The sequence below is a fragment of the Apteryx mantelli genome, chromosome 2, assembly GCF_036417845.1.
Source record: "Apteryx mantelli isolate bAptMan1 chromosome 2, bAptMan1.hap1, whole genome shotgun sequence".
In the NCBI taxonomy this organism is placed as follows: Eukaryota; Metazoa; Chordata; class Aves; order Apterygiformes; family Apterygidae; genus Apteryx; species Apteryx mantelli.
Genome location: NC_089979.1, coordinates 920,323 through 944,924, shown reverse-complemented (window position 1 = coordinate 944,924; position 24,602 = coordinate 920,323). Strand labels below are relative to the sequence as shown.

At 44.2% G+C, this 24,602-nt stretch overlaps 1 protein-coding gene across 5 annotated transcripts in view; it reads right to left on the bottom strand.

Annotated features, from left to right (window-relative positions):
• Window positions 1–24,602, bottom strand: part of HSF1 (heat shock transcription factor 1) — a 71,958-nt gene that overhangs the window by 36,987 nt on the left and 10,369 nt on the right. For all 5 annotated transcript variants that reach the window (XM_067290064.1, XM_067290062.1, XM_067290063.1 and 2 more), the window contains exons 2-4: window positions 15,186–15,294; window positions 8,612–8,748; window positions 6,555–6,679 (exon numbers count right to left, since the gene is read on the bottom strand). In XM_067290064.1, coding sequence (XP_067146165.1) covers window positions 6,555–6,679; window positions 8,612–8,748; window positions 15,186–15,294 — 371 coding nt within the window. The remainder of the gene's footprint in view (window positions 1–6,554; window positions 6,680–8,611; window positions 8,749–15,185; window positions 15,295–24,602) is intronic.

Sequence of the window (24,602 nt, the reverse complement as noted above, 5' to 3'; positions counted from 1 at the left end):
CAGCTGGGAATAAGAGAGGAGCATAACTTTAACTACAGTGACGCACTCGCGACCTTAATTCCAGACACCGCTTCGGCTAGCTAGAGCAGATGAAAGCCCTGCTGCAGCGCCGGCGCCAGAATGAAAGGCGACTCCTTGTTTCTTTAAGCAAGAGGCGAGGGAGCCTCAGGCTTTACCGTCCCCCAAATGAGAAGATTTGCTCTTTTTGCATATCCTTCTCCATGAGGTAACTAGAAGACAAAGAAATCTTGATGCAATGCAACCTGTAACTCCAAAAGCCAGAAGGGCAGGAGGCTGTGAGAGCACTATAATCTTCCCTAAAGCTCACAGCCATTTCAGACATGCACCTTGCTTGCCTTTTTTTTTTTTTTCGTTTTTTGGTTTTTAATCTCCACAGGCCCAAAAAGGACATGGAAGACGACAAGTTCTGTTTTCCAGAACAGAAGCAAAAAAATGCGTGTGTCAAACTAAGAGCACAGCAGTGCGGGTTAAAAAAAAAACTAAAACAAGCGAGAACCCCCCTGTACTCCGGGGATGCGATGTCCTAACTCACAAAACCTCAGCCCCTTGGGAGCACTATCCAGTCCTGCTTAGGGAGCTGCTGACAAGGAAGGATAAATATTTTGACACCTTAAGTTCAGCACGTCTACTTCCCATCATTTGCTTCCAGCGCCAAAGACTAGCAGAAAGGGATCCAGACATGAGCATTATTCTGTGCCAGTGGAGATGTGCTTAATTGTATTCCTTAGTCTTTCAGGCAGACTTTTCAGCTTAGCTAGTCTATATGAGAAGACTTGAGAAAGCCTGTTCACACCTGTGCAATAAAGACAGTTACAATAAGGATTATAGTGGATTTGCCAAAGATGATATCCAACTCAAACCCGGTAAAAAAACCCAGAACAGTTTTCCCTCTCCTGGCTTTGGCCCACGTGCATTTTCAATATGCTACAAAGATCTTCGACAGAATACAAGTTGTGACCATAAACTTTTTTATGCCAACAAAGCAGCTTAATATAAATGACACCTGGTGTATTTAGCTAAGGGGGAAACCCTGCCCCCCAAACTCAAAACACACCTTTAGATAGAAAAAAAATAAAAATAGGAAGAGTGTTCCAGGCACTAAGAAAGAGCTTTATGCTTCTGGCACCCATATCCCTTTGGAGGCCACTGGCACTGTTTTGAGTAATAGGAAATGGTTGTAATTTCCTAGAATAATCATGCAGAGACACCTCACTGGATGCATGAGAGCGAACACTCGTGCCTTCAGCCTTGATCAGACGTCAGAGCTCTTTGTTAGAGGAATATGATTGAGCAGCACAGGTTGACGAAGAGCTTGACTTTAGACCTAGCTCTGGTCCTCCCTCAGCTACTATCTGCCCACCTGTATAATGGGAACAACATTCCGTTTCCCCTCGTGTCTCAGCTCTGAAGCCATCAGACCTTCACAGAGGTGACTCTTATGCTATTGCTAAAGGACAAGACTCTTGTGACATTAAGCAGCAAGTCTAGTCAGATCAGAATTCAACATGGAGAACAAAGTCACCCCTACAGTCATCTCATGCAGCGCCTACCAACACAGTAATACTCTATTCAAGGGGGAAAAATCTTGGAATTGGATTGTTTAAAATCTGTAAAATAGGGATAGAACAATCTGCTATGGGGAAGGAGAAGAGGAATGCTAGCAAGGCACCAGACACTTAAATCTTTCTGGAGCATACTTCATAGCATCAGACCTTCAAGCCAGAGGAAAAAACCACCAACAAAAAAAACCAAACCACAAAACCACTATGATCATCTGGTCTGCAAAGCACAGATCATAGGACTTACGTAACTTCATTCCTGCTTCAAGTCCAATATCTGTGGCCGAAACGGAAAATCTTAAATTCACGTTTTCAGTGGTGAAGAAATCAACCACAGTACTCCATGTATTATTCAAATACTTTTTTTCACTTAAGAGCACAGACCTTATTTCTAGTCTATTTTTACTGAGCTTCACCTTTGTTGCTGCATGAAAAATACTCAAACTACAGGTCCCGAGTCTGGACTTACATCCAGAGGTGGCACACCAACCTTCAGCATCCTTCCTCAGTAAAGAAGGCTGAGCTCCTTCAGTCCCTCATTACTCAGCATGTTTTCTAACACTCTAATCATTCCTATCTCTGAAGTTTGCTCAATATTTCAATTCATACACTATTGACACAAGAACTAGACACATTCATCTGGTTGTGGTCAGACCCATGTCTCTTACAAAGCTGACAGTTAACTGAGGTACTGTAGGTATAATCACTATCATCAAATGAGAATAAACATAGGGTCTTTTGGTCCCACTGCAAGCTCATTTTCAGAAAATTACCATTCTTCATTCTCAGTATTTTTACATTTGGCCAAACAAACACATGCTGTATTTACAGCAAAATTAACCTGCTTCTAACTCATAGATGAAGAAACTCAGGCATTTAACTGAAGTTCATTTCACACAAGGAACTTTAGCTAACCCACTCTAGCTTTTGAACTTCTGGTGGTCATTTCTAGGAGTTAGGACCTTTAAGAACAGTGCAAGGAAGTTTGAAGTGCCATATATTTCTGTACAGAAACTTTAGAAGGTCACCTTTTTTAAACTTCTTCAAAGATCAACCATGCACCAGTCTTTCTTGACAACTGGCCTCCTCCTTACTGATTCATGGCTTCCTTATACATCTCAGAACACAGCAAAACAGTGCAAGAGTCTTCTTTGCTGTTTCATTTTCTAAAGTAGACAGTCCCAACAGTCCTCCAGAGGAGCCTGAACCTTATCAAGAATAAACAGGCCTGTCATAGTGTGAACCAGGCTGTTCCCAGTTCCTGCACATACGAGTGTCACTACAGAAGCGGTCAGAAAGCAGTCTGCATTAATGGCCCAGGAGGCAACGGGTCTGTCTGAACGTTCTGCATCATGAGCGAAGTCTCTTCCATCTTACACGGATACAAATGGCTTCTGTATTGAGCCATTAGCCTATTTCAAGCCTCCACGATAGAGGTTTAAAAGCCACTGTTCACACACAATTTACAACAAAGCTCTCTGCTCACTTCGTGGTACAGTTAAGGAGCGATTCCAGTACGACTCTGGCTGCTACCAACTTTAGCAATTCAGCAAGGAAAAAGAGCACAATAGGAACAAGCTGAAAGGCCTTAATGCACATCATTTCATCTAAGAAATGATGGTAGCTAAACAGATGCCAGAGAAAGTTGACCGTTGACACTGGTGTGGTAAAGGGGAAGGAGAACAACCTGGAAAAATCTTAATGTAGAGATACAACACGATGTAAAACAGTAGGACCTCAAGAATACAGTTAAAAACTTATCAAGAAAATAAGTGACAATGATTTGAAGATAAGAACCAGTTGATGCTTTGAAACTTGCTACAGTCCATTAATAAAAAGCGTAATCTTAAGTGGATTGGATATGTTATTGTTCAAGAAGCAAGAAGAGAATTTTTAGCCAAAAGTTATTGAGAAAAGGAAGAGATGAAAGACGACCCGTACGTTCTGCCTTCTAGAAAAGGAACAGCAATCCAAGTAGAGGGATCAGGTACTAATGATGGAGATGGGAAGAATTAAAGATAATGAAATGCAGACCTGAAAGCTGTGTTTATTGAGAGATATGGAGAACCTGCAGAAGACTGGAAAAAGTAGTTACTAATGGCCATGAAGGATGGAGAAGTAGCCAGGAAGAATGGAGTATATTAAACCAACAAAAGGTTATTATGCTATTACAAGCTACAAACAGCTTGCAGCTGGATCTTCTAACCCGGAGTCTGCATAGCACATGCCTGGGGGAAGTTACACAAGGCAGCTAAGCCTCACAGCTTGCCACTGAGGAAGACTGGTGGTCCCGTTTGCCCTGCTCCTGGGTCCTTTGTCAGACCTGTTACTGAACCTGTTCAGCTAGGCTGGCAGTTGTTTGCTGGATTAGTTTTCTGTTGCGCTAGTAACCGAAACGGTTCTTGGGGCAAAGTACCAGAAACAAGGGGAGCGAAGGAGTGGGAGCACGTGCTCAGCTGGTAACAGCAGCCTCCCTTCTCCGGGACAGTGGGCTGCTAGGCTGGCTCAGCTGTACTGCACTTGTTCCAGGTATCAGTCTAAAGATGAAGACCTGCTAATAGAGTTGCGCAATCCACACAGTTCACACTAAGTATTTTATTTTGATTGTCTTACAGGAGCCTATTTACCTATAAGCTTTCCAAAAAAGTGCAAAACACACTTTTTATTAATTGGTCAATGACTATGTTCCTGTAAGGGGAAGAGGAAATTCTGCTGCTTTGAGAGACGTCAGCTCTTTGCTATTAGTAGGGCTCAAAGTACTGCTGTATGCACTCCACCTAGTGGTTTACTGACCATTTATTTTTAATAATGGTAATGTCTGCTTTAGCATGAGCCAGTGGAGCAGCCAGAATGCAGACCTGTAACACATTTGTGAATGCCCTCATCCTTAATACAGAGGCACAAGCCCAGACACTTCATCTCAAAACATGCCACAGGACTGCAAAAGCCACTGAAATGCAGATGAGCACCATGGGCTGGGAGTAGAAGACTGGCAGCTGGGTTTAAAGATGGCTCTTGATGTTGCTTATTCTTCCTGCAACGTACAGAATACAAACGTGCAAAAGCAGAAGCCTCCCACACCTGCTTGGAGTGATAATGGCTGGCACCAGAACTGCCAAAAGACATGACACATCACAGTGAGAGGCAAACTAATCGTTTTAGGCAGCTGATTGCTTTTCCAGGAAAGTAGAAAAAAAATAGCTTCAATCTGGGGACGCACAGATTTATCCTGTTGTAGATTTATCAGTGGGTCTGCTACTAACTAGCGATCTGAAATAACTTGTGCATTTCTGGACGAGAAGTGGGGGTTTTGTTTGTTTTTTTAGGAAAGGAATGCAGCTGGCTACAAGCTTTGTTGAGTATGCTGTATTAAAGTAGTTTTTTTGGTAATTCAAGGTTGACTGCATATGAGGTTTTCATTCAAAGCCGTGCTAGGCAAGTCACTTTGCTTGCTTGAAGGGGAAAAAGGAAACAGTCATCTCTGTTGTCTATAGACACATGAAACTGAAATATTGATAATGGTGCACAACTCTTTTACCTGACACCATTTACCAACAGGTTAGGAGGACAATCTACTTTTCTTTCTCCCCTTGCAAAGAGCCTGAAGAGAAGCACAGCCTAGATATAAGGCTGGGTGCTCATACCTGGGGCAAATAGAAGATGAAGAGAATCATCTAGAATGACCTTGGAGACGAAGCAGGTTCTCTCCCCTCCCATGAACACCAGAGGTGCTAGAGAAGTGATCTGCAAGCACAAGATATAGTAATGAAATCCAAGACAAGGGAGACTTTGGAACACAGTGTGGAAGAAACATTCTTCCACTGTGCAACTGTCCCTTTGAGATCCCCCACCCTGCCTTCTGTTTTAATCAGCAAGAATGGAGGGCTAGAGCTGCTTGCTCCATTTTCCGTAAGACCCAGAACCAGATTCCTTAGAAACAACGGCAGAGATGAAGAAGCTGGACATAAAATAAAGTCACTGAAGTATCATTCGCTCCATTTTGTGGACAGGTAAACAGGAAAAAAAGCTTTAAAGAAAGATTTACAGGGGTGCCTACGGGAATCAAACACCAATTTCCCCACATTCACTGGCTTCAACAGTTGTCTGAACTTAAAGGCAACTTTGAGAGTCTCAGTGCAAGTCTTACAACTGGCAGATTATACACAAATCCTACCATCCGGGAGGGCAGCCAGTTCCTGCAGCACTGCTCAAGGATTCTGATTAGGTGACATATATAAGTGACATTACTAAACTCTTCTGTATGACCAGCACGGGAAAAGGGCAGATTTAGTCGAAGGTTAAGCAACAGTGCCCTGATCATAGGCAGTATTAGTGGGATTCAAGACCACCTGTACTGCCTCCCAACCCAACAGCAAATGCTAGGTGAGCAGAATCCAGTGAGAATTTAATTGGGTGCAAGTAAGAGGTCAGATGCCTGGAGGAAGAAAATATTAGGACAGAAGGATAGCAGACATTACCCCAAATGGCTTGAATACCCTGGTGCAGCGTAAGACAAGGACAGAACAGATATGTTTTGTTGGAGGAATAAAATCACAAAGAAGAAAAAATTCAGCACCACACAGAGTTTGAAATTTCAGATCATTACCCCCACGGCAGGGAAGCAGGTTTCCGAAGTCTTCACAACCATTCCAACCGATACCTCAAAGCAGAGCCGTATTCCAAAGCAGCAGCTTTACACTGTGTTTGGGATTGCAAGTCTGGCCACTGTGACACCAGGCCTTCGATGGGTTTCAAGGTGTTTCAGAGGTCCCTCCACCACCCCCTTCTTTCCCCAAGCAGAAAGCCTTTAAAGCCCAGATTACACTCCTGAGACAACTGGCTGCTAGGGACAGAGAGCAAGCAGCAGTAGCTAGCCTTCTCTCAGATGAGGTCTTAAAAATAAAGTGTTCAGGAAGGAAATCAAACTGAGCAAACTCTCCTGCATTTTCTGCCATCCCCTCCCCACATACATACTGCTTCATGGCTATCAGCTTGGAGTCCATGCTCTCCTGCTTTCCTTTCATCACCTGGATGTCAGTCAGTAACTTGGTTACATTGTCTTGACGGACCTTTATATCCTCATTCTTTATACTGGATACCTGGAGACAGAAAGAAAGATGTCAGTGATGTTTTCTTCCTACAAAATGGTTATTTAAGTATCAAAGTTGATATCGCAAATAATCCATCTCCCTTCTCTGGATCAACTGCCACATTCACACCTGATTCCAAGTATCTAGGGACTAAAACCAGTCATTTACAACACGGGCTTTCCATGAGCATTTTGCGATTTGCAAACATCAAATTCTGCTGCAGCCCTTTAAAAAAATGTTTTTTGGGGGGGATTAGAAGTACAGTGTTCAAGTAAAACTGAACACCTGCACAAGAGCTGTTTGCCTAGTACTAACCTTCAGACAGGCACAGGACCAAGACATACCTATGTATAAGAATGACAATCCTAAACCCAAAACTTTGCATCCACAAAGACCTGAGAGCATATTTACACCGCAGATATGGAACAAACATTCTTTTCAAACATTTTCAAAAGTCTCTGCTGCACGCAGTGAACTGAATATTGGTCTCAGCAATTAAGAACAGCCATGAGCCGGTCTGAGAAAGAAAACAGGAGAAAAAGGGCAGATGAGCTCACTGCAGCACAGAAACCAGACTTGCTCGGGCAGAGGCCGGCAGGTAGAAGGGTAAACCTCCTCCAGAAAGTCCTGAGCAGCAGCCAGAGACATTCGACATCCTCGGCATTTCCACTGCAAGTGCTAAAGCAGCTGAGGAGAAGATTCTGAGCAGATGATTTTATTTTTCTGATAAAATACTCATGAGAAATGACACCTAAGCATGTTTCACAAGAGCCGTACCATGTGAGAACTCCACGAATCTGCCAGCCATTAGAGGGGTTAACACATCTCACCTATCTGATAGCAGTTTCTCTCCACTTTACTTGCCAGCACGTCATATATCTAAGATCTCTCCTTTACATCTTTCTAACGCATTTGCCCACTGTGCAAACGTCTAGAGGAACTAAATGCCTCAGTGAAAATGGCACTTATAGTTATTTGAGAGTATCTGGGATAGACAAGAGTGAGTTGCTCTCTACACATTGCTTTGATTAATATTTGGAAATAAATGACTAAAACATGTTTCTCCAACCTGCATTTCAGGACTAATAAATTAGCCCCCAAAGTTCATAAGCATTTTTGGAACTCCTGATATCAACTGTTGCTATACCTTGTCTTCAGAATATGGACTGCAATTCTGTATTTCAAAAAACGGGGGCAGCTGTAAAGCATATCCAGAAATTTAAAGGGAAAATGCGTAAGTTTAGATCTAGGATACGCAAGAGGCTAACACATTTAAAACATTTCAGGTAGCTTAACCTTCCTCTTCTGCCTCCCACTACCACAGCTAACATATCTTCACATCTCTGGGGGTGTACACACTGCATGTACATATTTTTCATTCATTAAAACATTTTAAGTAAGGACTGCAGCGCAACCAGAGATCACTCTCCCTCTGCCCCTCTTATTGAAAGGTGCAATGGCTTTTCAGCCCTTCCAGAAGACACAGCAAACTTTCCTCTATCAAGCCAAACCCAGACAGATGCTACTGGTCCAGAAAAAAAGGAAAACTTTGAAGATGCAACTAGCTCTTATTTACTGACTTCCACAGACAATTTGGTTTGAAAGGCCAGAATGCCAGTTCTTTTCTTTTGGGAGTGCAGGAGAGGGGCGAAGTCCCAAGCAGCACCATAATGAACCTGATGCTGGAAACACTGAGAGAAAAAACCCCTAACAAAAAGGCCTGGTACCAAGAATCTGAAGCCAGCTGGTTAGCAGGATGGCCCTGTAGCTTGTACCTGGGTGAGAAGGTAGAGCCAGCAAGAAGAGCTACTGGCAGAAAACAAGAACCATGATGCCAGCATCCATCAACCCTTGGAGCACACCGATGCTTTTCTGACTAATCCTCTGTTTTTAAACAGTTTACCTAGAGTTCATCCTGAAACATCTGTTGCATAAACTTACGCTGGTTACTTTCCTCTTGATATTCTCCAGGAGATGTTCCTGGCCTCGGATGAAGTACGGGTGCTGGAATTCAGTATCATCTTTCTCTGGCTTCACCAATCCTCCCTGCTCAATGTGGACAACCTTTCGAAAGCCATCTGAAAGTCAAATGGTAGATAAACGGAGAAGAACTTAGCAGGCTAAACATGAACTTGAGAAAGTAAAAGCAAGCACAAATTATTCTTGTTTGCTTAAATACACAGTTCTCTGTCAGCGTGATACCCTCTTCTAACAAATCTCATCCTGAAAATGGTGTATGGAATGAGCAACCCTTCCTTAAGTTGACAGACATTCCAACACAGGCCTGTGCTAGTCCTCTTTATACGGCTTGAACAGCAAGGGGTGTGTGTCCTCCACACTCACCATATCCTTCCCCTTCCTCTCTGTTTCTTTCCAGAAAAGCCGAAACAGACCATTCGGCTACCTGCCTTGAGCAACAGCCTGGAAAAAACAGACGCCTCAAAAGAGTGGGATCTATTTGTCCTGCATCCTGGAATCATTTCGCAGAACACCTTTTGCTGCTCTTGCAAGACTAACTTTTGCATATTTGGCTGATAGCACAGGTCAGCAGGAAGAAAGGTTGAAGTTACTGGAACAAAAACAAGAGACTCAAACTAACCTCGCTGAAGTCCCTCATTCATTGGAAACTTTACTGTTATGTGATGTCTAGAGAGTAAGAAGTATCTTAACTTACCTTTTCAATACAACACAGGATAAGGAAAGATTTATTTCAACAAAACACTTTTTTTCAAGAACACCACCAAAGAGACTCAACCATTTAGCAAACGCTCCATGCGATCCCAGAGGACTTGTTTTATTTATTCAGGGAATAAAATCGCCTCTAAGAGGCCCAGCAATACATATGATGAAGATAAAGAACCACTGCCTATCATCTCACATACTAATGAAAACATGAATACTTCTGAGACAAAACCCTAGAAGTGTTTATCAGCGCACAACAGGAGACGAGTAGGACTGCATCTAATTGAACTTAAGTAAGAGAGTAACTACCAGAGCTTGAGTTCATCCAAGACTCATCCAGTCTGCTATTGTGCTATTCAAAATAAGCAGTCAGAAATTTGCTTCATATTTTATGAAGAGAGATGGCACTTCCAAAGCTCAGTTTTTGGAACACAATATTGATCACTGTCTACAGTGGTGAATAAGCCTTCTTCCGATTCTGTCTATCCCAGTGTTCGTTTCAACTTCCGAACCCCTCTCGGGCTCACTGCGAGGCATGGAAACGCTCCCGCTCCCCGGCTGGAGGACCCAGGCAGCCGGAGGGCAGCGCGGCAGGGGCGCGCAGAGAGGCTGCGACGGAGCTGGAACCTGAACTCGCACCTCCGCAGCCCCTCAGCTCCCCCTTCAGTGCGTTAACGCTTTCTCCGTGCAACAGCACGGGCCGCCTCACCCTACAAGTCCATGATGCAGACTGCTCTAGCTTGGCACGTTCCAGACACTGCAGGAACCCTAACCCTTAAACCTGAAAATAAGGAGAAATTTTCTTACAGTGAAGGAGACCCCAAGGTCCAGAATACAAATGACTTCCCAAAGGCTCAGAGCAAGGCAGCAGCAGCAGGATTAGAATTTAAGGGTGCTGATAACTGATACGCTTCTTGCCACAGCCCAAACTGTCTGACCCGACGGCCAGATCCTGCTTAAACAGACCTGCGCTTCAGCGCTGGGCTAAACGACCTGCCTGGTTTCTGCGAGCAGGCACAGCACCGCCGCAGAGAATCGCCTGCCTCGGCGGCTCGGACGGCGACAGCAAGCCGCCCTCCAGGAACTCCCTGCCTCCCTGCCAAAGGGGCCGTACAGCGCTGCTGCGGCAGAATCGACCTCCCCGCCGGTCTCTACAAACAGGGTTAGCAGTCTTGAGCAGACGTTCAAGTTAGCAATCTACTCACTAAAGCCAAAACTGGTTTTTGATGGCCCACCCTCCTTAAGAAATACAAATCCGGACCAGTTTCTCCTTCTAATACGTGTAATACAGACAGAGCCCACGACTAAGAACATCCTGGCTCCACGCAGCTCCTTACAGCTACCGTGCTAAGCATCGCTCTTGTTATCCACGTAGTAACACGGCCCTCCGGCGCGACGGGCACAGCTAGTTCTGCTCCGCAGGGAAGGGAGAGAAGTGACACGCTGAAAAGTGCTTTCCGAGCGGCTCAGGCAGAAGTTACGCACCGAAATCTTCAGATGTACTTAAAACACCTAAAAGCCACTCAAGAACAGTGTAGTGCATCAAAGTATTTTGGGGGCTCAGCTATTCTGTAAACCAGTAGGATAAATCAAGAGTGTTATTTAAGTTTGTCAGACCACAGCTGTGGCTGAAAAAAAAAGAAAAAAAAAGGCTTCCTGCACTTGCAGAAAGTAAGCGATTTAGAGAAATTACACGTTATTGTAGTGATATTAGCCAGTTTTCAGTTATTCAAGTGATTCTTAAAAACGAAAGGCCCTGGTCATGAACCACAGAATGTGCCCCACAGCTATTCAAAGAACCGGTGCTGAAAGGTAATGAAAATGTCATCCTTTCTAATAACATTGGAATGCTCTCTCAAGCCCACATCTGGAGCATTAAAGCTAATCCCCGATACAACCTCCATGTGAGAGGTGTATGAAAGGCATCCTTTATGTTGCTGCCTATCACAAGGACTCGCAGCCAAAACGTAAATGTGGATACGGGTGCACCGAGAGGAAGCTGAGCAGACTGTCATGAAGCAACGTCTCTGGGATAATCCCGGAATATTCCTGCTCGTTGGCAGGAAAGAGCAGTTACAAATACACCGTTCGGTCTTGAAGCATTTACACAGTCAGTCACTTCTCGATTTCCTTGCGCATCTGAAGAGCAAGAGGAGGATTAAGCAGTGCAAGTTCAGAAAAACAGAGGGGGAAAAGAAAGAGAATATTGCTTGGTTAGTAGAGGACAGGGAACCAGTAACACAGGAACACTACGATATTCAGTCAGAACAGCAAAAAGTAATTTTCAAACTTCTAACAGTCCTCCAATCCTACAGCGAAAGCACCCAATCCCCAACACCAACACTGGATTCAGTTTGCGTGCACAGCACCTAGAGCAGGAGCAGAGGCCTCCCTAGGTAACGCTTACACACGGGGTCACAGCAGATTACGTTTTTTGCCCGTGAGTGTGTCAAGAAAGATCACCAAGCCTCAGCACATCCCATAAAACACCACTTCTGGAGAGTTTCATAACCCTTACGCAGGTGTTGTACAGGAACAGCGTAACTGGATTTACAGCCTGAGTGCTAGCTCACAGGTGCTCTTCGTGTTATTGCTGTGGAACTACATCTGACTGCGTTAGTTGTCCAACCAGGATAACTAACTTCGAATTTCACTGTGAACAGACAACATAAAAATATACAATTACACTAAACACAAGGTTATTTAAGAAAACTTCAGCAATAAGTGCACAGCTGTACTAGAAGTGAAGCAAGCAAATCCCAGTAAACCGAGCGTAGACCATCAGGCTCCGTCTCAGTACTTTTTCCTTTAGCAATCTCTGTCCTTCAAGCAAACAGGACAAACAGTGTGGGGACAAACTCTGAATTTACTTTTAATGCTGGACACACACATACCTTAATATGACTCAACTATAAAATAAAGTGAAATCCTCAAACTGTCAATCACGAGCTACAAAGTCCCTTATATCACTGAAATAAGTTTAAGCCTCTGTAACACAGAGTGGAAAGAACAGGACTGATGCTAAAATACAGATTAAGCATAGAGAAAGAAAGTTAACACCTGAGAACAGAAGTTAACATTTATTCATTTTCTAGTGCAAGAAATTCCAGCAGACAACTTTTCCGCTGCTTGCCGTATGCGAAGTCTAGCTTTGCGTCACCACAGTGCTGCATCACGCGACCATGATAGTGTAAGAGAACATACGAGAAACATCCAAAAGCTTGGATAAAGGCAGCAATTTTGTTTGAAGAACCAGACCCTTGAGATCTTCCAAAAGATCTCCATTCAAGCTTCTGATCATAATGTGTTTTTTCCAGAAATACTGAACTGCTCAGGAAAGCTGCTGTCAGAAAGAAGTTTTACTCCTGTCTTTTAACTTGATCTTGGAGATTTATTACATGCCTTCCCCTCCACTGCCCCCAAAGGAAAACCTTATCGCTCAGATGTGCTTTTGTCTGTTCTAATCTAATTCTGTTCCAGCTCTTCTACCCCTGCTATAGAGAGGAGGAGCTGACACCCAGATGAATGTTATTGCCCTTGCCCTTCCCCGACCTTTTAACATTACGTACGCAGTGAGATGGAACAGCTCAGACAGCTTGCTTTCTTCTTCTTATTCCCCAGTTACAACAGCGTAAGTCGGAGAGGCAGCCCTTGCCTTATTTTACAAGCTAATGCTTAGGTTGATCCTATTCCAAAGCGTTCCAGGATATGCAAGCACTAAAGACACCTGTAGCCATGTGCTTCAGAGAAACATCATCCTCCAAATCCAGGTCAGATGCGGCGACAGGGCAGACAAGAGGAGCGCAGCTGGAAAGGTCACCGGACTCGAGCAGGGAAGCAAAGCCGCTGCGGGAGCCTGTCCTCCCTCCCACCCCTGCCAGCAGCAGGCAGGAGCCGAGCCCTGCTACCTGCCAGACAAAAGCTTTCTCTCCTGACGATGGCGGTGGGTGGAAGGCAGGAAATGTGAAAAATCACGGATAACCTATCCTGCGGACGTGTTTGGATGTCAAATGTCTGATGACATGCCACTAGCCCTACGACAATCTTGTTCCCCTGGCAGGTTTTGACGTTTTGGGCATACCTCTCCAGCAGTGTGATGTGGAGTGGAATATTCCCTAATTCTCTAGAAACTCTTGATCCTTCTCAGAGAATGATACAAAAGCAAGTGCCTTGTTCCACATGCGTGCATAAGTACAAAGAAAAAACAAGAAAAAAAGAAAAAGTCAGGTGGGCTCATTAAACCAATTTAATCTTCTTCCATGACAGGCTAGCAGGCTTTATCACTAGAAAAGCAGCAGACATCTCAATCAAGGCCTAACATCCTCAAACCAGGGAAATCATTGAGATGAAACTGATACAATGTGTGGAAAACCAACAGAAGAGCCTTATTTAGGGAGCAGTTACCAAAAGATGTTGTAGGGATGAGTATAGGAGTGTGGGCCCAGTACTGTTTAGTATTTTCATTAATGGCATGAAGGATTGACTAGAATATGTTTACTAAACTGGCCGATGAAACACAGCTGGGAAGAGCTGCAAATATGTTTAAGGACAGGACTGCAATTCATAATGATTCTGACAAATGAAATGAAATCCACTGCGGACAAGTACAAGATACAATTCTGAGGCAGGAATAAAACTGAACAAACATGGGAGGGAAAACTATTGGGTAGTCAGTAGCCAAACACCAGAGGAACTGAGGGCTGTAGCGGGCTGAACATGAAAGTTAATGTCATACTACTGAGAAAAAGGCCAGTGCCATAAAGGGATGTATCCACAGGAGTATCACATTCAAGACAAAGTCCTTTTTTTGTTCTATTCAGCAACATATCCAATGTTGGGCACTGCACTTCAGCAAAGGGACTGAACAAAAAGACAGTTCAAAAGGGAATGCAAATGATTAAAGGCCAGCAAACAACCTACAAGAGTGGAAAACAAAACCCAGGCTGTTTAGTCTAAAAAGAAAAGACTGAGTAGAGGTATTAAGTCTTCAAAGACACAAAGACTGATGCAAAGGAATGCAAGGGAAAAGGAATGAATCTCTTCCCTACATCTGCAGCAGATAGGAAAGTCATCAAGGGTTGAAACTGCAGCAGGAGAGGTTTGGGTTAGACAGCAGCAATCTGATCTTGTGAATCTCTACCCTTACCACTAAAGCACTTCTTGAGGAAGTTACGGAAACTTCGTTATTGGAGACTTTGAAAAAATAGGTTAGATGCACAGCCACCAGGAACCATACAGATATAGGTGATCCTGCCTCGAAACAGAGTATTGGACTACATGATCGTGAGGTTCCTCCAGCCCTATTCAGCTATGAATTTATGGAAAGAAAATTAAAATAACTGCTAGTTTAGAAGAATAAGCTCAGTCGATGCCTGCTTTAAATGATTCTGGCAGCAACACCCCCTAAAGAAAGTGATAGGAAAATTAACAAGCTGTCATATGTGGTGCATTCTGTGTAACTGGAAGCACGCCAGATGAGTTCCTCCTTCATTACCCAGCGTGCACACAGCAAAGAGTGACATCTCATATGTCGATGACAGGTGAACACAAGGAAAGCATTCAGAACTCTTGCTCTAATAATCAGGGAATATCAAGGTAAAAGAAGTCTGAACGAGTCTGAAGCAGGCAGTCACTTTGTTAGACGTTGTTCTTCCCTTCAGTAGAGGCCAAACTTAAAACTACTACTTGGTCCTCAAAATCTGAGCGATTGCAAAGCTAGCAAATACTGCCAAGTCAAATGAAATTTCCCCTGCATCAAACCTGCGCAGAAGAATGGAACCTTATTTTAGGACAAATTTTAATTTCCACTTTGAGCTGCCCAAAAGATACTTACACATATTGAGCTGCCGTACAAAGCTGGCCATGTTGTTATGTTTGAAGTACTTTGGAAGCACCTCCTTGGCAAATTGGCCTTGGTCAAACACATGGAAGCTGTTTCCACTCTGTCAAAAAACAAAACAAAACATTATAAATCACCATTACCCAACAGGAGGGAAGCTCATCCACCCTTTCATTTCACAAATGTAAACTCTGTTACTGGGAGTGAGAGCAGTAAAGATGTGATCTCTCAGAGTCCCTTAGCTACAGCTAAAACTGTAGTTTAGTATCTTTGTTTGAAGCTGTTATCATTTGACCAATGCAAGCTCCCATGAATACAGTTCAGAGTGGCCTAAACTGCACAGTTCAACTCCTGATCAAGTTATCACGGTTCAGTAGGTCCCTGTGCATCAGCTGAGCCAGGATTGGTGCCCACACGGGCATCCTTAGCTTAGTGCCCCAGCTAAAGGGCGGCTAAATCACATTTCCTTGCATTAGGCTCAGAAGAAGAATCTGCATCTGTTAGTTATCAAGAACTGACAGTCAGCTGATAACTCTTTATGCTGTAATTAAGTTACCGCTAATTTGGAAGAACTAGCAAAGCACAACTCCCCAGAGACTAAAAAAAACCTCAGGAAGTTAAGCAGGATACCAAGATTAAGCCTCAATTTGCACAACTGCAAATGTATTAATTCCACAACTTGTCCTAATTAACTTGTTTTCATATCTACAGCAACAGTCAAAACTCTTCCAAGTGTATTCCAAGAGAACCAGGCTAGTCTGACTTTCAACTTCAACATCTGCAAACAAATTAAAACAATTCTGTATCCTGCCAATCTCGGACAGCCTGACGTGCTCATACAGGACAGGCAGAACAGGCTGGAAATGAAGACCTTGCACGATACAAAGCAAGTTATCAGGAGAACGAGACAAAAAAGGTCCAGGGCAGATGCAAGTAACACGCGCTGCTCCTGGCAGACCAGGAGAACGCTAACAAGTTGCTATTTCTCACTGCCGTTGATATAACTTATCTTCATGTTGATTTAAAAAGAAAGAACAGGTAAGAGACATCAGGAAGTATTCATGCACCTCCAAAACCCCGAGACAGTTCTGTTATCAAATTTTGGAAAACAAATTATTGCCAATACGAAACTTAACACTAAAAATAACTAGCAGTCCACTAGGATAACATCTCAGACGTTTAGCCTTCAAGTTTGTGGTGCCATTTTTTCCAACTATGATTTCCATTACCTTTTTAAGCAGGACTCAGTGTCAATAAAAGCATCTGCAAAACGGCAAAAGATTGGGTTTTCATGCTGGCAAAGTGGCACAAGAACTCTGAAAGCATTTTACAGCGTGGATTTCCTTTCAGGACAAAGTTCCACTTGGGATCCACCTTCCTCCCAGTAGCGTCCCCCACACCAACAGCACACGCAGCCAGCAACGGTACCGGAAGGGAACCAGGCCAGACACGATACGGACAACTCATTACCTGGCGGCAAAGTAATCAGATTTTTTATTCAAAAGCAGTGGTGCCGGGCAGGTGAGACCACCCACCCATGCAAGGGCACGGGGAGAAGGCGTGCAGAACGCAAGCCTGTGCCAGCTAGAAAAGTGACTAAACGAGGAGACCTTCGCGACCAGGGGCTGCTCCTTCCATATCCAGTTGGGTCATGCTGCTCAGGATGATATCTCCCGGCGGGCAGCAGCGGCGCGCCAGCTCGGGAAGAGCCCCCTCGCGGCTTGCCGGGCTCGGCAGCCGAACGAGCACCAAGCCAAGGGCGCCCTGCAAGCTTCGGCCTCGCGAAACAGCGTCGCGTCAGCGCTACAGCTAAACGCCACGCGTCTCCGAGTCCCAGCATCCGCTGCCAGCAAAGAGAGGCGGCCAAGGTCTTCTGAGCAGACTTAAGAGTACCAGACTGAAGAGCTGTAAGATTTGATTTTCAGACAGGCACGTCTTACTTTTAAAGTTACTGGGCAAATTCAATGCAGCATTAATCCTAAAGAATTAAGACTTCTAAATAAAAAACAAACAAAGAGACTTTAAAAGATTCTGCCTGCCAATAAGAAAAACAGGTGAAGAGGTTTATTAAAAGTTGGCTATTTGGGCTTTTTCGTCCTAATGGCTTCCTTGGAATAAGGATGAGTTTCCTCTTCACCTACTTTTGAGTATTTGTTTTCATTAAGGTCCTTTACTCCTTATTGGATACTTAAGAGTACTCTGAGCTGCTTCTAGTAGATTAAAAACACATTAGAAAGAGGGATATAAAGGAAGAAAGCGCACACTATCCTACCTCCCTAAAGATGGCAGTCCACAAAAAACAAACACGCACACGCTTTGCGTCCCATTCCAAGTTGGTTTCTTTTGGTTGGAGTTTCTCCACCCAAAAGCTCTTGTTTTCTCCCCTAAGGTAACAAGGTTTGCTAGCTGTCTTGGTGCTACAGCCATTTGCTCTACTCAGGTCTCATTCAAAATACTCAGCGCTCTGTATTTCTCTCCAGATCCCCAAACGTGCCTTCCCCACCTAACTCAGCTCCTGACCAGCTCTGCGTGCTCTTCCCAGTTTCAGCTATTCCATGGGGAGCCTATCCATGCCACAAAGCAGCATAACAGATTTGTCTTTTATCTTCATAGAAGGACGGCTATTATGTCCATCAGTTTCAAGGAGTTTCACCCAAATCTCAGCAAAGCAACTGTACCTTCAAAGGAAGGGCAAAGAACAAGGAACTGAAGACATTCAGCACTATCAGAAGCACCACACTGGTGAATTTTATTCAGAAGCTTATTAGAGATTCATCCTAAAATATACATACATTTTTAACATTGCACCACTTAATTGGGAATCTGAACAAGATTTTTTTTCTGCAATTATTAGAAATACTCTAATTTCCAGACTGTTTATGGCCTGCTTACACTCATTTCCCTGCACTCACACCAACTACCCTTCTGCTTAAACAGTTCTTCTCCCTTCCTGGTGCTCACTCCAGTTTACTTAAAGACATAAAGCACAGCAGAGCAAAACAAAAGTAGCTGAGGAGCAATGTAAAAGTCTCTTCCCATTAGATCAGTTCTTCAATCTCCTCATCCACCTAACACACTTCCACTGAACCTGTAATGATCGCTGCATGGAAGACTGATCACCATATCAAACAAGGCCATCACCGTACCTTGAATGATGGCCCTCGGTGTTTCAAGAGGAGGCAGCGAAGCACCCACGTTATCATCCGTGGTGACGTTTGTTGGCTGCAACACATTAACAGCTCACAGTCATTCCGTGATCAAGAAATACCCGTAGATCATGCTGGTATGTAGTTTTCAGCTGACAAGCTCCCACTTCCTAAGCGATCACACTTCCTATTTCCCTTCTCCTCAGTTTCTGAACCCAACAGCCAATTTCAGCCAAGTCTGAGGAAAAAAAGAGGCCTGAAGGGTATTGAGTTCCAACAAGTTTTATTAAAAACATGTTGATGACTAAGTAGCAGAGACAGATCTAAATCAATGCTTCCACTGAAAGGCATTTCTAGCTTAGCTTGTTAAGCGTTACGAGGCACTCGGCTGCCACCGGCATGTACACCGTGCTCAACACACAGCTACCACCGCTCAGAGCAGCTGAGCGTAAGCTGCTATGAAGTGGTAGAAGACATGGGCATAAGCTGGAAGAGGGGGAAGTCTAAGGTATGCAAGAAGTTTACAGGGAAACAAACCTTAACTAAATTGCCTTCAAGTGACAGAATTATTTCTACCTTTAGGACTAAAACCAACCTGCACATGCGTTACCAAAATCTGCCTCATTTCTGTTATTCCAGTTCTCAAGGTTGCCTGGTTTCTTCTGCATGGCATCCCAGACCTTTGCTGTATTAACAAAAGACAACTGTGTTTTGTGAAAATTTTCTCAACATACCTTCTGTGCCAAGGTCATTAAAAAAACCAGCATTCACAAAGACTGCTCCAAGATTTGTTCTTCAAACAGCTCTGCACTGACCTCTCCAGACTGGAGCTACCCTCTGAAAACTACCTGTTGTTTCTCCTTAAGCCAGTCCCTCCCCCACAATTCTTACACTAATCCTCATCTGCTCCAGTTTCACTTATGATTTCCTATGTGGCAGAGCACCAAATGCTTTACAGAAGTCCAGATACATGAGATCTGCCCCAATTACTTCATCTAGAAAAAGATTTCATATCCAGAGTAGGAGAGATGAGTTGGTTCAACCAGTTTTCGGTGAGTCTATGTTGCATTTTATCCCATTTTCCATGGGAATATTTCTATGGCTTTAACTATTCCCCCCTTCGAAATTTTTTCCAAAATACTTCAAAAACTATCAAGGTCAGACTAGTCAGCCATTAATGCTCCTTTTAGAAATAAACAGCTTTTACTAATGAGGTTAAGCATCTTTTGGGGGGGTTATTTTGGAGGTCTTATCATGTTGGGGGGAGGTCCTGTTCTAAGTCCCACTTCTCCCTCACTCTATTATGGGATACAAATACAAAAATCTTAGCCCCCTGGCCTGTAAGAAATCCCTCCAAAAGTTGAAGCTTGTCTTCTTGATGTCTGTTCTCTTTGCCTTTTGGAACCATACTCTATGTTAACGATGTGACTTGATGGGACAGTGCAGCAGGTAGACTGTTTCCCAGCATTCACCAGGGTTGTCGAAACAGAAGAAAAAACGCAGGCAGGCAAGCACATCTCTTTTCAGAAGACAGTGCAAAATTTATGACGGTAAGGGAAATAAAGCCTTATCTTGCCTAACTGGCTCCAGTTTTATCCCAACATGTTCCAAGTCTAGTTCAGACACAGCATCACAGCATTTCAGCATGTATCAGGCTGTTCTGCTAAAAACCTAAGCTCTCCCTAAGAGGGGGACAGCATGAAGTCAAAATGACTCATGTAACACTAGACATCTCAAACGCGTTGGCCAACACCCCACCGCACTCCTCGTCTAGACGGGCTCTGACCACCCACGGCATACTTCAGCACCCGCCAGAACTCCACATCTGCACTGGCATCCTTTCTCCCCTTCCCACTGCTCTTCCCATTCTTCTCCTGCAAATACAAGCAGGCTTGAGACACCATTTATCCTTGCAGTAAATAAAAGGAGGAGACGCCCAAAAAGGATTTTTTGAAGGATTTTTTGGGGAAAATAGTCAGTTGAGTTCGTCTTAGGCTTGGTGTAAAATGGTCTCCTTGCTAGCCCGGATAATGCTTAAAAGCCGCTGCACACTGTGTACTTCTCTCTCCCTACTGTCTACACATGCCCTGTAGCAGAGATTTCACAGAAACCCTCAATAACCTTTTCAGAATTAAGCATATGGAAAGGATCATGGGTTCAGCAAACATCTTCGCCCTGGGTTTACAGAAAGGAGAGTAGTTCTATAATGCAATAAGCTTCTTAAGCACTTTTCTTAACCAGTTCTTGATGGCACTTGAATACCTGAATTAAGGGGCGAAAAGCATAGAACTGGGCTGAGGATAAAAGCTGTCAGTCTTTTCACACGCAGCTACTAGTAGAACTACGAATCTGAAAACATTAAAGCTGTTCACAGGACAAGACTCCTTCGCAGTCCTCCTTTCAGAAGTACTGTGATCCTTTGGCACCAGACTGTGTAAAACTCTCTGAGCCCCTCCAAGCCCTGATATAGCATTCGAATTTAAAATCCCGCACTGAAATTTTGCCCCGTCCCTTCTGCTCCTTCCCCCAGAGCATGTTACTGGCTATCCGCGCCGACAAACTGAATGCCCAACGTAAACCTTACCGCGTGCCTGTTCTTACCACGTCTCTCTGAACAGTCAGGTTTTCACCTTTACCAAGTGAACGAATCGAGTCAATCAAGGACGGTCGGGCACTGTTTCACTGCCAGAGCTGCCGAGAGCCTTCAAAACCCCGATCCACCCAAAAGCCAGCCCTGAAAAGCTACCAACTCCTCCAACTGACCATCCTTGCTTCTGCCTTTCCACCCTCCACACTATATACAGAACTTAAAAATATATATACTGCCCTACGTATTTAAATAGCGGCAGGCATCCCCCGCCCCCAGCAGATTTATTTGGGAGAAACTTCTTTGCCGTCTGTCATGCCGCTAGCCATCACGCTGCCCAGTTCGTCACATAACGGGCCAGAAATAACGTAGGCTAATAGTTTTCTACCTGAACTGGTAATCAGCAGGCAGGGCCCACTGCAAAACGCTAAAGAACTGGCAAAGTGATTTTAAATATTCATTATTTCTGTTTAATGCACTGCTGAACACAAAATATTTTTCAAAAATAATAAAAAATGGGAGAGAGTTGAAGGAAAAACAAAAAAGGCTACACTCAATCACGCAGGTGAGCAGGAAGCTTTAATAGCCATGGACTGCCCAACGCTAAGCTGGCTTTAGCACAGGGCACTGCAGAATCGAGGTCACCTACCACTGTAGAGAAACAGAAAGAAAAGCACATTTCTAAAGTACAGCTTAAGATCCGATATATAATTGGATTTTCTGTTTGTAAGAGTCAAAAGCCCGTGAAACAAGCAGGAAAATCCAGCAGGTGTTGACTTTACAGCAACAGATAAAAGGCTCAGTACTATTTCCTATCGTTTGGCACGCCAGTGAAATAATAGCAGCAGACCTATTTTGAAAATTGAAATATGATCACTATAGCGCAAATGTCCCTAAATAGCAGAGTCATCCAGATGGGAGGGTCAGCAGCAAAACCATGAGTTAGCATAAAAAGCTAAATAATTTTACTGGAGTTTTATTAAGTCACACTAGAAAATAAAATCCGTATAAAACAAGAGCTGATCAACTATGGCATTTGTTCAAAAAGAAAAGTTCACATTTATTTTTTAAAACTTAATATTAAAATTTGAGATTACCATGAGATTCCATGTTTCTCAACTTCCAGTTTAAATCTGATCATTAAAGTTATAATGACCTTTATATCTACCGTCTGAGATATTTAATAAAAATCGGGCTGGGAAGTTTGCGACCCCATCGCTGTTGACAGCAAGATTAACCCATAACCTGCTCTTATGTTCCAGCAATGAAGCTGAACCAGTTGTTCTTCACGCGCCTCCAGCAATAGCGAACGGGTTCGTTTAAACCTCGGAAAGCAGGAAGCAGAACAACTGCACCCGACTCGCCAGCTCCCGTCCCCTTCGCCTCCCACGCCAAACCCGGGGCAGGCGCTGCCTGCGGGCAGCTCCCTTCTCCGCTCTCGGAGGAGCCCGAGGGCACCGTCGGTCTGGTTCGCGCATCGGGGAGGTCGGGGGCGAGGCAGGTTCTCGCCTCTAGCCGTCTTCACAACGGCTCCTATCAGCGAAGGAGCCGACCTCGGACTCGGCCAGCTAAACTCTTCAATTTGGCCAACTAAACCCGTAGACGGGGGTTCGCTCCAGCCCCGACGCAGGGAGACCAACAGCAGCCTTCCGGTGCCCACAGGGAGGTTACTGAGAAGACAGAGCCAGGCTCTGCACAGCGGCGCGCAGCGGGAGGATGGGAGACAACAGGCACAAGTCAAAACGAGAGAGGTTCACACCGGGTGTAAGAAAAAAGCTTCTTCCCTGTGAGGACAGCTGGGGAGCTGGAGCCCAGAGCGGTTGTGCCATCTCCATCAAACCCTGAGCAAGCTGGTCAGACCCCAGAGCAGACCCTGCTCCGAGCACGAGGTTGGACTGGAGACCTCTCGAGGTCCCTTCTCACCTAAATTATTCCATGACCTAAGTTTTTTGTCAAGTTAATTTTACCTGGTCAAGTTAGTTTAGTTTCAGATGCAGCCCCGTAAACTTGTGTCACCCAACAAGGGTGCACACACTGCTCTGAGCAGCAACGCTGACTTACGCTAACTTAAAGCAAATGACCTGACCTCATTTTCCGGTACATATGAGCGTGTAGATATGCAAATATTTTCCAATAGATATGAGTGTTGAAAGACACACATTTTAATGAAATAATAATAAAATCTTCTTGCCATCAGCAGCTCTTCAGAAGATGCCCATCCTACACAACTAAAAATGGCAGAATCCACCTGCCAATTAGAGCGTGGTTGATTTATTCAGCATTGAATTCAGAAGCATTTGTACCTAATTGATCTGAAGACATTAAGGGATGTCACTAGATCCAAGCAGCAAGAACCAGTCATGCAATTAAAAGCATCTCTCACCACATGCTACGAACTGTTAAATTTAGCACATTTGCACTTTCAAAAGAACTCATTGTGAGCTGTTTTCTGTCTAAATGTACTTCCAAGTAATCAAACCACTGGCTGTGCCTGCTATGAAAGCCAGTCTTCACATGACTTTCCGCACAGCTCATCAATACAGCATGTAGCACGATTGTGCCTTCAGCGAGACACATGGCTCTGCCCTCATTACAACCACGTGAGTGGCAAGGCCACAGGGTGATGTCTATCCTTTCTAACACTCTCATATTTTTGGCTACAGAGAGAAAAAAAAATGAGTGTTTAAAGTTGGTAACAATAGTGGCAGTCGAAGCAGGCCAGTCCAGTGGAGGAACTGGAGATCCCGGATCCAAGGTGCTTGTGACAGCTGGCACTAGCTGGGGTCTAAGCACATCTTAAATGCTTCAGGATGGGATAGCGCAGGACGAGCTGAACCCCTGCACCACCTTGCTGTAACCAAAAATTCCTCCTCCCTCCCTTTCTCCTTGATTTCAGCTGCACGCTCCCATCACCGTGCACAGACCATGATGCTCCACAGATTCCTCTCCCTCTCTTCCTGAAGACCTGACCCAACTCACTAATTCAGCAACAGAAACCTCACAAGTTTCCTGCGAGGTCAGAGCGCTGAATCAGCTCATACGCAGTCCAACACGCACGGGAGACAGGACAAGGAGGAGCTGACCATTAGACTGGCTCAGCTGTTCAGGGAACCATGCTTAGAGTCACCGAATTTCAGAAATCTAGAGGATGCGACAAAACCAGACCTCTGTGGCCATATGTTCACCTCTACAGGAAACAGTTCACAGACTCTTAGTATCATGTTTAAGAAACAAGTCATGTAATTCTATGACACAAATTCACTTTCCTTAAAGCCATAAAGGAAAAGCATATGCTGGCACTGGTTCTGTGCAAGTATGTGCTCAATCACTGCACTATTTCCAGCTTCAGCATGATACAAGGAGAAACCTGCTCGAGTCCAAAAATCTAAATAAGTCATCATTTTATGCACAGAGCTTTGAAACAACTTCTCAGAACTCTGATTTTTCATAAAGCTTACCTATGCCATTAGCAGCCTTCCCATCACCACCCAGGTTTTGAAAATGTTTCACTTGCACGCACAGAACGGTGTGGAAGATGCAAGCTTTAACTTCCAAGGGGGGGAAAAAAAAGAGCAACAATCTTATATACAAGGGGTCTTCATGCACTCAGTCACCAAGACAAAATCTTACCAGTTTACCAAGAGTTCAGACATCAGCAGAGGAGGAAAAAAGTACAGA